At 41.5% G+C, this 14,535-nt stretch overlaps 1 protein-coding gene across 1 annotated transcript; it reads left to right on the forward strand.

The window, feature by feature from the left end:
- The first annotated feature begins 11,928 nt into the window (after positions 1-11,928).
- Positions 11,929-13,218, forward strand: LOC138906359 (uncharacterized). The gene is made up of 4 exons (XM_070194924.1): positions 11,929-12,131; positions 12,225-12,352; positions 12,808-13,088; positions 13,165-13,218. Exons 1-4 carry the CDS (start codon positions 11,929-11,931, stop codon positions 13,216-13,218), a joined length of 666 nt encoding a protein of 221 aa, XP_070051025.1.
- The last annotated feature ends 1,317 nt before the right edge of the window (positions 13,219-14,535 follow it).

Consider the following 14,535-nt stretch of genomic DNA (forward strand, 5'->3'; position numbering starts at 1 on the left):
TCTTAATTATGTAGATAATCAGATAATTATTGATTTTAGTGGGAGATTAATAATTAGTGAATACTTAATTAGGATCTTGGATTGGATAAGCCTACGAGGAAAAAACGTGGCAGCAAGCCACTTTCCAAACAAATGACTCTTAGTCATTTGTGATTAGGAGGAAAAGTAATTACATAACACTTCATTCTTAACCTTTTCAATACCAAGACACTACATCATATGCTAAACTTATTTCTAACATTTTGAATACCCAAGATACTACATCAGATGCTAAAATCATTTCTAACATTTTGAACACCAAAGACCCTACCATCAGATGCTAAACTCACTCCTAACATTTTGAATACCAAAGACCCTACCATTAGATGCTAAACTCATTTCTAATATTTTGAGTACAAAGACCCAACAATCGGATGCTAGCAAAAATACTACAACGTGACTTCTTGCAACTAAACGATTCCAACGAGATTTAGCAACGTAAAATTTTGCGGTTCTAAAGGAGTACGGTACGACCTTTTTCAAGAATATCATACGGATTTTCCCTACTCCAGGTATGTTAAGGCTATCCCTTCTTTCTTTTTTGCATGACACAAATGCTACTGAAAGAAACGAGCAAACGCACAGTTTCCATAAACGACTCTATTCATAGAAATATTAGGGGTGTCTATATTCTTGATTTCCCATGTGAATTATTATTATACCTTTTGTTCATGGGTCTAAGAACAATACGTATTTGATAAAATTTATCCAACAGGCATATTATTTTTATGACATTCCGAGAAAATATTATTAACATATTTCATAAGGCATATTATTTTTATGACATTCCGAGAAAATCTTATTAACGTATTTCTTAAGGCATATTATTTTTATGACATTCCGAGAAACTATTGTTAACGTATTTCTTACGCATTTCATGCATTTATACATATACATTGACCCATGACCAGATGGCATTATATACGCGTATATATATATATATTACATGTATATGGGGTATGGAAAAAGGTTACGGCTTTATATACGCAACACCACCTGATCAGCTGGTATACGTTGATGATTTGCCCACAGTGGCCGAAATGATATGATCGGGTGCCCTCAGAGGCTTGATGATGTTATGAACACATATACCTGTTCATGGTATGATATTTATATGCATAAGAATGACATTATAAAGATGAAATGATTCACATGGCTATGCAGACGTACAAGTCAAGTCTTTTACTCCATGTTTCTCTCATGTCTATTATTTACTGATTTTTATTCCTTACATACTCGGTACATTATTTGTACTGACGTTCCTCTTATATGGGGACGCTGTGTTACATGTCCGCATGTCTCGATAGACAAGTCGAGAGTCCTCCAAGTAGGCGATCACCTCATAAGAAGATATTGGTGCACTCCATTTGCTCCGGAGTTGCTTGTTTGGTCAGTATTATTTAGATGTGTATGGTTTGGTATGGTGGGGCTCTGTCCTGACCTTTATAACATTTATGTACTCTTAGAGGCTTGTAGACATATGTCGTGTACGTGAAAGATTATACGGCCTTGTCGGCCTATGTTTTGAGTTTATAAATTATCCTGTTGGCCTATTTGGCCCGTATGTCACGTGTATATGATGATGTAATAAGAAAGATACATTACGTTGGTACTCGGTTGAGTAAGGTACCGGGTTCCCATCACGTCTTATCAATTTGGGTCGTGACAACAATTAATTATTTATTGGCATATTCAGGATTCCAAGAGAGACTGGGTCTGGTTTTTCAACCCGATCCATGTACGTAATGGAATAGAGTACCTTATTTCTTTTTATTGGGAGAACATACACAAATGGAATTCCTTTCTTGTTTGATAAAAAATTAATCTAACTCAATTACATTACCCTTAGACAATACTTTTCCAGATTCAACTTTTTCCTTTTCTGGGGGAGATTTTGCGTAACCTCAATTACTCCAATTTTGAATTTGAAAAAAGAAAGATATATCTCATTCAAATTTCACACTGAGCTTTTGATATATGCGTCCTAGTACTAATCCAAGGAAGGAGGATATTCAATAAAATCAAACAAGGATTCCCGCCATTTCAGTGAAGGCAAGGGAATGAAACATTTCTATTTTTCTAGTTAGAATGGATCGGTCATACCTATCCAATCAATAATTGTTTATGACTGACTCGCTATTCACTCGGTCTTTGGGTCATAATCATTATGTAGGAGAGATGACTGAGTGGTTTAAGGCATAGCATTGGAATTGCTATGTAGGCTTTTGTTTACCGATGGTTCGAATCCCTCCCTTTACACACTTTCACCTAATTCACTAATGTGAATGACTGAAATGTATCAAATAGCAATGGAAAAAATGATTCCAATAGTTAGACCTTTCTTTGATATATATATTCTCTATTCCTAATTGCTATTTTTCGAAAAATACTGGAAAGAGTGGACAAGGAATTAAAATATCCTTGCCGATGTATTTTGACATCCCACAGCTTCGGCAGGATCACTTAGCCCCATTCATCTTCAGCGCAAGGGCGCTCGATCAGTGAGCTATTATAGACTCTTTCAAGGGTGGTTGTTTCTAGGCAAACCTCCTGGTTGTCTCTGCACCCTTACCACCTTTATCACTGAGCGGTCATTTAGGGGCCTTAGCTGGTGATCTGTGCTCTTTCCCTCTTGACGATGAAGCTTATCCCCCATCGTCTCACTAGCCGACCTTTTCCCCTCTTATTTTGAGGTCATATCTAGTATTTAGAGTTTACCTCGATTTAGTACCGCTCTCGCTGCCCGCACCGAAATCATGCTTTACCCATAGATGTTCAGTCAACTGCTGCGCCTCAATGCATTTCGGGGAGAACCAGCTAGCTCTAGGTGCGAGTGGCATTTTACCCCTAACCACAACTCACCCATTGATTTTTCAATATCAGCCGGTCGGACCTCCACTTAGTTTCACCCAAGATTCATTCTGGTCATGGATAGATCACCCAGGTTCGGGTCCATAAGCAATGACAATTACCCTTTGAAGACTCGATTTCGCTACGCCTCCAGGGGGTTCCCTTAACCAAGCCACTAACTATGAGTTGTCGGCTCATTCTTCAACAGGCACGCGGTCAGAGCCTAAGCTAGTGATGCTTTTAGTTACTGAACTTTCTCCATCTAGGATGTAGCATTCAGGCTACTTCGCCTAGTTGCACGACGCTTGTATTTCTCTCCCACAACCCCGTTTTCACGGTTTTGGCAGCTCTCATTTTGCCTGCCTCTACTACGAGAATCACTTTTGCTTTCTTTTCCTGTGGCTACTAAGATCTTTCATTTCTCCTGGTTCTCTCTTGCCTACCCATGAATTCGGTAGCAGTTCAAAAGGTTGCCCTATTCAGGAATCTCTGGATCTATGTTGATTTTCAACACCCCGAAGAATTTCATCGATTACTACGTCCTTCCTCCTCTGTGGGTTCCTAGGTATCCACCCTAAGCCTTTCCTCCTTTGAACCTCACCCTCTCGTCATGCTTGCTGACAACCTGCTTTCTATACCCCCCGAGCACTCAGTGGAAGAAGAGGAATCAAGTCATGCAGTCAAAAATCCATCCTTGCTCCTGCAGTCAGCCCTTGGGGTTGATCTCCAAGTTCTGATTCTGCCTCATCTGATAATAAAAATACCTTCATAAGGACTCCATCTCAACATCAATTCACATTTGATGGCTATTGTACTTGAACATTTTTATTAACGCCTTCTGCTTGTAGACAGACAGAAAGAAAAAAAAGAGCCCGAGGTGCTGACCCGCAGCGAGGCAGGCCCGTCTATCCCGATCGGGATGATAAGGACTTATCCTTCCTTGAATTAAGACTTGAATGAAGAAGAAACCCGGAGGAAATCTCAATAAATAGAGTCTCGGTTCACTCTTCACTATATTATTGTCGCATAAAAAGCGGCTCCTTCCCTTCGCTATAAGCTAAGTTCTCAAGTTGGGGAGTACAAGTCCCAGGTCTTTCCTTTCCTCTATGGCAGGAAGTCCCTCTAGCTTGTCTGGCTAACCAGGCTACCTATTCAAAGATGAACTAATTGCCTTAGGTTTCTTCTAATGGCAGGCATGTGCCTCCTCTATTCATGCTTTTTGGAGTAGCATGTATCCATGGATTAAAAACTGACTTGACCCTGGAATATAAGAAATCGAAGTATTTAGGGATTCGACGCTTATCATTTGCCAAACTCAAAGAAATTAAAAACGAAATATGAAAAACTTTTGCCGATGCTTATCTTGAAAAGCTCACTGAGCAATTTAAAAAAGTCAGTTTCTCTCCACTACCCAGAGAAAAAACAAGTTCACGGATGCATTGGCAACACTGGCCTCCATGATAAACATTCATGAGGGAAAGTCTGCCCAATCATGATTGAATAAAGAAGCAGCCCAGTGTATTGCAACCTAATAGAAAATTTTGAGTTGACTCCCGGCATGTTCAATAGTGATCTTTTATCTATTGAAAGGGCACCTAATGGTAAACCAGGGTTTATTGACATCAGGGAATATATTGAACACCAAACATATCCCAAACATGCAGTGAAAAATGATAAGAAGACAATCAGGAGGTTGGCAATGCAATTCGTTACGCGGGGATGCGATTCTCCAAGCTGGGGCAAATCTTTCCCCTATCTCTAAAGGGGTTTGACTCAATACTCTTGTGTGTATCCGTTGTCCACCAATATAGCCTTCAACCCCTTAAAAACTCCATCAGATATTTGTTGACTTTATAGACCCACTTGTAGCCCACTATTGATTTCCCTAGAGGAAGAGAGACAAAATCCCAAGTAGCAAACCATTCTAGTGCTACGATTTCTTTCTACATAGAGCTACCAGAGGGTTGAGATATGGCTTTTACAAAGGTATCAGGTTAGAAAAGATGTATGAAATTGCAAAAATGACTCGTGGGAAGTAGACAGAGACTTAGTTGATACACACCTATGAATAGGAAAATGAAGACGGGTGGATCTACGCACCCTGAGACTAGAAGCTAGACAACCTAAGTCTGAAGAAGAGTCTTGGTTCGAAGTATAGGGAGAGAAGGAGACCACTGAATCAGTATGCTCAGCTCTGAAAACTGAGTGATGAGAATCTGTCTTCACAAACTTGCGAAACATCCCCTTAAGCTGATCAAGCTGCTGATCACTCTGGTCACCCAGATCTTGCTGACTCTATTAAATCGGAGAATTCTGACGCTGTCTCACATAAACTCCTCAACAGGAGATGGAATTCTAACAAAGCTCGTGCATCCGAATACTCTGAGCTTTGAATAGTAATCTCTTTAAAAGAGAGTAAAACGCCCAAAGATAACGTGTAGAGGAGATCGCTCACCAATAATAGGAGCATCGTCTTCTTACTCATATAAGCGGCCATCATTAAATTGGCTTTACTAGGGACCCTATAATAGGGAACTTTCCTTCCTAGTAGAAGTCCTCGAGCAACTTGCCTAATACTAATAAATAAGGGGAAGGCCCAATATTTTATATTAGTATAAAGAAGGTGCTAGCTAGCGCCCAACCTAAACAAGGGCTTTCCACCTCCACTTGGTCGTGCTGCTATGATGTAACGTGCAGTTGTCCCAAGGCAGTAGGATGTATGGTATAGGGCCCTATATTTTATCTCTCTTAAAGTCCTTTATGGATTTCGAGTCGGGAATAGACCAGTGGCTTATTCGGCGCTATATCATAATTCATTCTTGGGCATAGCTCTTCAGGAAAGGTGGCATGGGACATCTGTCAGCGGCGGGAGTCTTACATCTGAGTGAGAGGTCATACCAGTCCCGTTCATCCTAGTCTGATCCGAACAAATCTTTTTTAATGAATTGATCCATTGTTGTATGCCCTATTTCTTAGTAAATTTCTTCGTACTCGGACCTGCCGTACTTTCTTTGTCTACTCCTGAGATATAGTGGAAACATTTTGTTATGGTGGAGAGTGGGGAGTGAAAAGACCAATGCAGCAGAGAACGACTACATGAATTGGAATCCACTCATTAAGACAGACGACCGAGAAAAAAAGGCTCCGCGTTCGAACATTGGTTGATCTTAGCTTAGCGTGCTAGTCGATGCTTCATTTCGTATAGTGATAACACTTTCTCTTTCTTAGCGCTCCGCCCCCTTGTATAGTAAGGGCTACTTTGGTTGCACAACTTTCTCTTATAGGGTGACGTGACTCAGCTTGTCCTACTTGACTCATCGGTTAGAGTATCGCTTTCATATAGAGAGAGTCATTGGTTCAAATCCAATAGTAGGTAAAACTGACCGAAACCCCTGCTTTTGCCAGCATGACAGCAAGCACAGACTGGCAGCAAGGAGTCAATTGAATGATCAAGGCATCGGTTGCCTCCACCTGTGGCCTTCTTCGATCACCTTGACATCTTAATATCAAGGAACCCGCTATTCCACAAGTAGGTGGAGACCTAGAGGGTCAGAAACCCCAATGGGAAACCTTTCACCGCGCCACACGATTCTTTCGCGAAGTGCTCTTTCCACTCATTCCTCCACAAGCAAAGAGGTTTCAAGATACCAGGCGACCAAGTGAAAAAAAAACCTCCAAGCAAATCTTCTAGAGAGCGTAGCCTTAGTTTACGGGCTGTAATTTTTATTCTATGGACCCCTTCCACCATATTACTTTACTGGTTGTAATTCATTCAAAAAGAGTAAAGGAATTGGTTTAACAAAAGGCTCTCAAAAGTGATCTAATACCTTCTTCCCTTGGTCTGGGAGGTAGGTTATGTAGGTGACAACTGTTCATAGGTTTCTCGATCATGCCAAATAACAGATTTTGAGTATGCTTGAGATTGCCATAAGACCTTCTCTCTCTTGGAAACAGGCTAATCAAAAGGGGGCACTTTTTCCATTTTACTTTTTTGAAATTTTTCGCTTTCTTGCCTTATTATATTATGGGAGTACAGTGTTTATGGATAGTATGTTACATTGGTTAAAACTTTAACCTCACACTGGTGCGTAGGGCCTACTGAAGCACTATAGATCCTAGCAGTGTATCATGAATGAAGCCCTAAGTGATACTCATTAGTGTCGGGACAATGCCAAAAATGGACAGATAGGTGGTTCAGTATAGTTTAAGTAAATATCAAAAAAAGAGTTTGTTAATTATATACCATATTTTGATGGTTGAGTGACAAAGGAGAATAGAGATAGCATCTTGACTGGCTAGCGATGAGGAGAAAAGAATCCCAATGTATGGTCCTAATTTAAACAGTCCACCTACACGACTCACTACATAGGTTTAAGGAATGCAATATAATATGGTTCCTCATCCCTCGATACAAAGAAGTTTAGAAGGCAAGAATGATAAACATTCAGGCATGTAAAGCAAGATTAAAGTTTCCTCTTGGATAAGAAGACCTAAAACACCAGCCAAGGGAAGAAGGTCGGTAAAAAAAGGGAATCTTTCTTTTTCAGTTAAGTCTACGCATGAATGATCCACTTGCCGCCACTGACGTGACCATCTAAAAAAGATATGCCTCAATCTGTGGCAGATCAACTATAGGGCGAATGTGTTGGGAATCGAACTCCTGCCACAGTACTATGAGCCTTCCCTTTCCTTGATGTTACATAGGATGCGATATAGGGGGTAGTATGACATGACTTTTAGCATTACATAATAAGAATAGAAAGAGATGTTAAAAAGAACGACCATGGAGACTTGGGGATCTAGAGCAGGTCTTTCTTGTATATCCTTCGTGTCGAGAGCAACTTCGTCGAATATCAATGCAGGTAGCCACGAGGAGAGGACTTCTAGGGCTCGATCTACGGCTGCGTCCTGTGGTTTGGTAGAATAGACACTTCCAAGGATAGTCTACATACACAAACCCAATCTCGTTTTCTTAGGGTTATGGTGGCACTATGTTTAAATTTACTTCCCCTCTCCTTCAACCTGCCCAACTCCCTATATATATTATCAAATAAAAGAGTCAAATATAAGAAATGCAGTAATCCTACCTATTGTGAGAGGCATCTTCCACTTTGTAATTGAAGGGTTCCAAACATCGCTTCGTCGCTCAGTCCCTTGCTTATTTCCTCCTCTTTTTTCTTTCCGACTCTTTATACCAATGTGATTTAATTCCAGGTGCAAATTTCAATTACGTCTTCCATGATTCTTAGATCCAAAGGTAGCATCAGTCCATGAATAGCAGCATCCCTTCCTCTCGTACCTATTCTAGTATCTCTTAGGTCAATATCCAGTAGGTCCAGTAACAGCATAGGGAGAAGATCGGTAGTAAAAGGTAACTAACTAGTGACTCAGAGAGAGATCAAAAGCAAAACTCGGAAAGGCAAGGAGAAGGTGGAACCCAGGTGCTACAATAAACTAGGCGTTACCTGCGGCCGCATGACTCAGGTAGACTCTCTACCCGTGCGCGTGCCTATTTCATTTTAGGAGGTATCAGAGCAGAGTTTTGGGTAAAAACCTTTCGATCTATGCTAATTCACTTCTTGATGTACCATGTACATGACTATAGCAGTGGAGTGCTATCAGCGGCGGCTGTTGTTAATGATACACTCAAGGATCGAGTGACCCAACTTGATGCCAAGGTCGACCATTTTGATGGACAAGTGTAGACTATGGTAGAAAGGCAGGGGAATCCGTAATCGGTTGTCACTAGACGCTCGCTAATGAGTACCGCGTCTTCCCCGAGAAGTAGAGCCATCTTCATGGGGCCTCAACGATCCCGGTGGCGATGTCCAAAGCGTGACGGACTGGGTCAAATTGAGGAGCTTGCTATGTAGATAGGTTTCCGGTTCGTGAACCGAATGTCTCACCTGGCGACTCCAGACTTGAGTCCTGGAACCACATCCATTCAACGATATTCGAAATGCCAAGCCTCGAAGACCTCTGGGACATAGAACAGTACTTTAAGGTTGTTCGTGCCCCTTTTGATGACCAAGGCACAATGGCAACAATCTATCTCTCTGGGGATGCGAAGAGTATTTGAAACGAATTTTGAACCATCACACGGATTCCGACCCAACTACCGTAAGAACATAATGGAAGGGCAAAGAATGATTCTATGCGCAAATGTGAAAGCTCTATCAATAAAAGGATTCTAACTTCTTTTTATTTAGTGAGGAATGATTCCCTCGTCTGAAAACTGCCATTCACATGCTATTCCTCCCCACTAAAAAGAGCAATTGAGAATCTCGAGAACCTAAACAAAAAGGCAGAAGTGAGCGTAGCCTAAGGCTCTCCTCTCTCCCTCCTTTTCAGCCAACACCATCAACCCCATTTTTCACTGGGTCAAAGCATAAATTTTGATGAACAGAATGAAAGGATATCAGAAAGATAGGTGAATGACTTGACTATAGTATAGGTCGGACGTTTTTGTGCGCAGTAAGCAGCAGATCTCCCCTTATTTTGGGAAAGTTGGTGGCCGCGTGTAAATTCTTTCAAGCGAAAGGGCAGCCTGATTCGATATTCTTGTTTACTATGGTCTGGTCAAGGTGGTTTTCTCTTACCAGCATGTAGGTGTTCTAAATTCCTATGATCGAGTCTTCCTAGCCCCTGTGAATATCGTTTCTTATTGTATTAAATAAGCCCTCTCTAACCGGTGAAAAGTAATGGGTGTCCACTAACGACCATTCTTGGCTCGGCTTCGATAACGCAATTTCGGGAGGAGTCGTTAGTTGGGCACTTGATCCCTTCGAACCTGGAGAATATGTGACACTAGGTCGGGGTTTGGTGAACCAACTGGTCGCTCCTCTAGTTGAAGTATCGGGCTTCTTTTTCGTTGCCTAGCTTACACCTTCGGAATATCCCATAAGCGAATTCTTTCTACTCCCCCCAATCTTCACTTTACGCCATGCCGACTCCCCTTTCGGCATAAGGCGTGGAATTAGACCAAGGGGAATCTCTATAGGAACTAGTCCCTTATACTTCATACATAGGAGATCGAGACATAGCCCCAGGGCTCTGGGAAAAGATGTAGATCGATCGCTCTAGATAGATAACTACATAGAGGGTCTTTACTAGTCTATATATTCTTTGATTTCGTTCCCCCCGTAAGAAATATATTACAACCTATGAGCTCTGCAAGTTTCATATCTAAGTTATACCTGATCCGATAGTTTACGATATAGATTGACAGATATATATTTCTAAAGAACATTCTAAGAAAATATATTAATAGATATCGGTAGTTGTCCGGTCTTACCCATAAAATAATATTCCAAAGGGAAATACACCTAAGATCAAATATTTCGAGCCGGCTTCCGTAGAAAATTCAGACTTTCTTTTTGATGCTGCGATCACATAAAACATAAACTTTGAGGCTCAATAGCTAAATACATGGCAATTGAATCGTAAGCCGAGATAGAGCATACCGCGAGTAGAAAGTGGAATTAATACAATTGATTCAAAAGAATCAAACCTCTCTTGTTCGAAAGAATTGCAACACATCGAAATGGTACCACTCGTACTTAATAATAGAAGGATTTGGCAGAAATATGTAAAATTGTCCCTCCTAAAAAGATTATTCCAGAATAATGGGCAATAGTTAGGAGAGGTGCGCCAGCGGCGAGCAGAAGCAAGGTTATTAGATACCTCAGGAAAGCCCGTCCAGAACCACACATGCAAGTTTCCCTGAATGTGGCTCGTTCGTGATAATTTCTTCGTATTTGCGTGAACTAGCGGAACGATCACCAAGTGGGGATGCTCCCTCTAGCACGAGCGAACCATTTCGGAACAAGTTAAGAATGGGAGGCAATATCCTGGCTCGGATCCAGCCAGGTTCTATTAATCATGTCCCCTTCCCAACAGTTGTACCTTGTCTTGGGGCGTCTTTCGATTTACGATAGAAAGCTCGGCGGAGAAAGCCAGGTGTCATAGGTAAGCTCTATTTGGCCCGGAGCATTGATTTCCCATAACGAATAGGCTAGCTCTATCTCTTAATTATATATCTTGTGCTCGAGAAGGTCCCTCAGTTCTTCGGTAGCACCTCGAGGTGAATTTAGTTGTCTTGCATGAGACGAGGGCTATTCCCACTCCATGGCATGACACCTTTCGCTCATACATTCCGCCCGTCTAGACTCAGTGCCCTTTCTCATTATCATCTACCACCCTTTCTTTCCTCCCGGCTATTCATGCATGAAGATTGTCGTATGTATGCTCGACTTCGGTTGCCAGTGCTATAATAGGTAGAAGTACATTATGATAGGATAAGTCACCCAGGCAAACAACCCTCCTCCAAGAAGAATTGCGCTATGCCCCCCCCCCCCGGATCCCTATAGAGCGAAAGAGTTGCCTGGTGATCCCTAGGTTGCAGCAAGTCTAGTCGTTAACTCCTCGCGCCACTGCCACCATTTCTAGGACCGACCGATGCCTCACCTGCACAGGTACCTACGTAGTGTAGTGTCGGTCGCACATTCAACATAGTGTTCTAACTCATGTGCCTTCCAGAACCAGGCGTATTCGAGCATGCTGCGTACGATTAGCCAGCCTTGCGGCGGCAAAAGGATTAGACGTCCCTCCATGCTACGGTTCCATGCGGTCAAAACCCGGTGCCGCTTTATGTTAGGGAGCTGGACGATAATAGCTCCTCTGCATCGCAAAGCATGCTGCCCTCCGCATCGCAAAGCATGAGCAAAATGAAGGTCGCATTAATGATAAAGATCTCTAGGGAAATCGCTAAAACAATATTGAACATGTGGGAGGATCCAAACGAATGCTTCTTTCATTTCCCCCGTATGGAGCACTAATTTACTTACGTTATGGTCTTCAGTAGGCAGGGTGCACTCTAGGTGGCTAGGAAGGCTTGCTGGACCAGCAGCCACACCAAGAATGAATGTGTAATGATGGTGATTCCACACCAGGCTCAATAAATAATTGAATGTAGAAAGGGGATCCTAAACAAAAAAAGAGTCCATGTGGAATAATTATTGCAAGAAGGAGCTACCAATAATGGTGCATTTTAGGGGAAGGTCTCATGTTTGGAGACAAATGCTGAATGCTAGGGAAGAAGTAGAACATGAGATCGTATGGGAATTGGAGAGTGGAACAACTAATATTTGGGATGAAAATTGGACTGGATTGGGTGCACTTTATCATGTATTACCTGAAGACTTTCCATTAAATGAAGATCTTCAGGAGGTGGCAGAACTGCGGTAAGGGGAAGCATGAGATGATCAGCTGCTAGATCAAACTTTGAATGAGGAAATTGCAGAACATATAAGGCTAAATGTGCATTATGAAGGCAGTGAGGAATATTGGGATAGGCCATACTGGATGCCAACTCCTTCAGGCAAGTTCAGTGTTAGCAGTGCTAGGCAAATATTAAGGCATAAGGCTGTTCCTAATCAGGACTTCAAGTTAATGTGGATTAAAGGTTTTCCATTCAAGATATCCTTTTTCTTATGGAGATTGTGGAGGCAGAAATAGCCACCGATGACATGTGGAGGAGGCAAGGGCAAATGGTGATGTCTAGGTGTTGGTGTTGTCAGCATCCCCAAGAGGAATCCATTGAGCATATATTTGTCACAACTCCTACTGCCTCTAAGGTATGGAACTTGTTCATGGGGGCTGCTGGAATTTCCGTGCAATTGATTCAATTGAAGCAGATTATAAGGCATTGGTGGTATGCTCAGTGTTGTCCAAATTTAAAGCCATTATTTCAAGCAGTACCAGCTATCATCACTTGGGAGCTTTGGAAGAGAAGAAATGCAGGTAAACATGGTGGTTCAATGTCCATATATAGGGTGATTCATGAGATAAATAGGACAATGCATCAACTGGCAAGGGTGAGGTATGCTTGGATCCCTAATATTCCATTATTATGGCCAGACATGATTCAATACTTTGAAGGATATAAACCTATATTGATCACTACAAGAGTAACATGGCAGCTTCCTTTTCATGGTTGTTACAAATGTAATATTGATGGAGCTTCAAAGGGCAATCCTAGACCTAGCTTCCTAGGCTTTTGTGTGAGGGATGATGAAGGTGATGTGGTGTATGCTAGGGCAGTAGACCTGGGAGTGACAACTAATGTGGTAGCTGACGCTAAGGCTATTCTTCAAGGGTTGGATGTGAAGAAAATTATAGAGATGAAGGACAACTTCAATGTGATCTTTCAACATGTGTTTAGAGAAGGCAACTCAGTGGCGGATTTTATAGCTAACATTGTGTTCTCTTTTGCAGGTACGTCTGAGTTTCATTCATTCTCTGAACTGCCTAGTGCAGGGAGAAGATTGATCAATCTTGACAAATCTCAATCACCTAACCTTAGGGTTAGGATAGAAAAGAGAAGAACCCTAGACTAATGGCTTCACAGGATTGGACTCTGCACAAACCTGCATGTTTCTTTGTCCCATTCAGTATGCTATTAAGGTACTTTCCAATGGTATTAACATGGTCACATGATCAATTTGGAGGTGCTTTGATAGTGTACAGAAAAAATACGATAAGCAGGTGTGGGGTGGTACAATTTATCCTACTTATAATACGTCCAAATGCTAAGGAAAATGATTAACCCATCATATGGTATTTTTGGAGATTGTTGAATCATTTCTCAATGGTATTAGCATGCTTTCATGCTCAATTTGTGGATGGTTTAGCAATGTTTAGAATGATGTCTACAGTAAAGATTCAAGTAGGGAAGGATCTGAGCTTAAAAGATCACAAAAAGGCACAATTTCAAAGCCTGGCCTTTGCCTTGCAAAGCCTGCTTAAAGCCAGCTCATTCCTGGCTTTTGCCTTGCAAGGCCTGTCTAAAGCCAGCTCAAGCCTGGCTTTTTCCCTGCAAAGCCTTCCTAAAGCCAGCTCAAGCTTGGCTTTTGCCCTGCAAAGCCTACCTAAAGCCAGACTCCTCTTCTACATATTACTTTTGATGAGTGAGCATATAATTAATACTCGGACAAAATCAGTCCACTGCATATGGAGATCATATAGTAGCTACACTTGGAAGACTATGCTGGCTTCAACTCTACGATGGAAATGTTTGGAATTCATTTTAGCCTATGGACAGTATACCCTGGAGCCTGGTGAGAGCTTGATAGGTGCTGCTTGGTATTTGCCAATGACAATTGGATTCACATACACTAATAGAAGAAGGAAGCATTCAACTTATCATGTTGTAATAGCTAGTTCATTAGATTTTAAATTTTCGATCTTTTTAATAACTAGTAGCTTCATGCAACTTCTATTTTGGTTTGGACATCTTGTAAGCTATGGACCCATTTTGGCATTTTATTTATATATTAGCCACTAGGCCAGTGCTGTCGAGTGGTATAGTTGCTTTAAAAAAAACAAAAAAACACAACACAAGCACCCTTTTTCCATCAATTCTATCTAAGAAAAACATTCAGCATAGACCACGACCCCCCCCCCCCCCAATATTTTTGATTTCTTTATCTATATTTTGCCAGGTTATAAACCACTGACCGCAATTTCAAGAATAGGTTATCTTTCTTTCATTTTTGCTGTGGAAAGTGAAAGTCATTTCGTTTAGTATGATATCGCTTCACACCTCGCGGTGTTTACACCTCTCGCCTATCGAAATTTTGTTTAAAA

Source organism: Nicotiana tomentosiformis, chromosome 1, assembly GCF_000390325.3.
Source record: "Nicotiana tomentosiformis chromosome 1, ASM39032v3, whole genome shotgun sequence".
Classification (NCBI taxonomy): domain Eukaryota; kingdom Viridiplantae; phylum Streptophyta; class Magnoliopsida; order Solanales; family Solanaceae; genus Nicotiana; species Nicotiana tomentosiformis.

What these genes read in the sequence shown, in the direction of transcription:
- LOC138906359 (XM_070194924.1), top strand. Translation starts at nt 11,929, where the DNA reads ATGGTGCATTTTAGGGGAAGGTCTCATGTTTGGAGACAAATGCTGAAT. An exon ending in CAAGTTAATGTGGATTAAAG is followed by an intron (nt 12,353 to 12,807) that starts GTTTTCCATTCA and finishes TATTATGGCCAG; the next exon opens with ACATGATTCAATACTTTGAA. An exon ending in AGATGAAGGACAACTTCAAT is followed by an intron (nt 13,089 to 13,164) that starts GTGATCTTTCAA and finishes TCTCTTTTGCAG; the next exon opens with GTACGTCTGAGTTTCATTCA.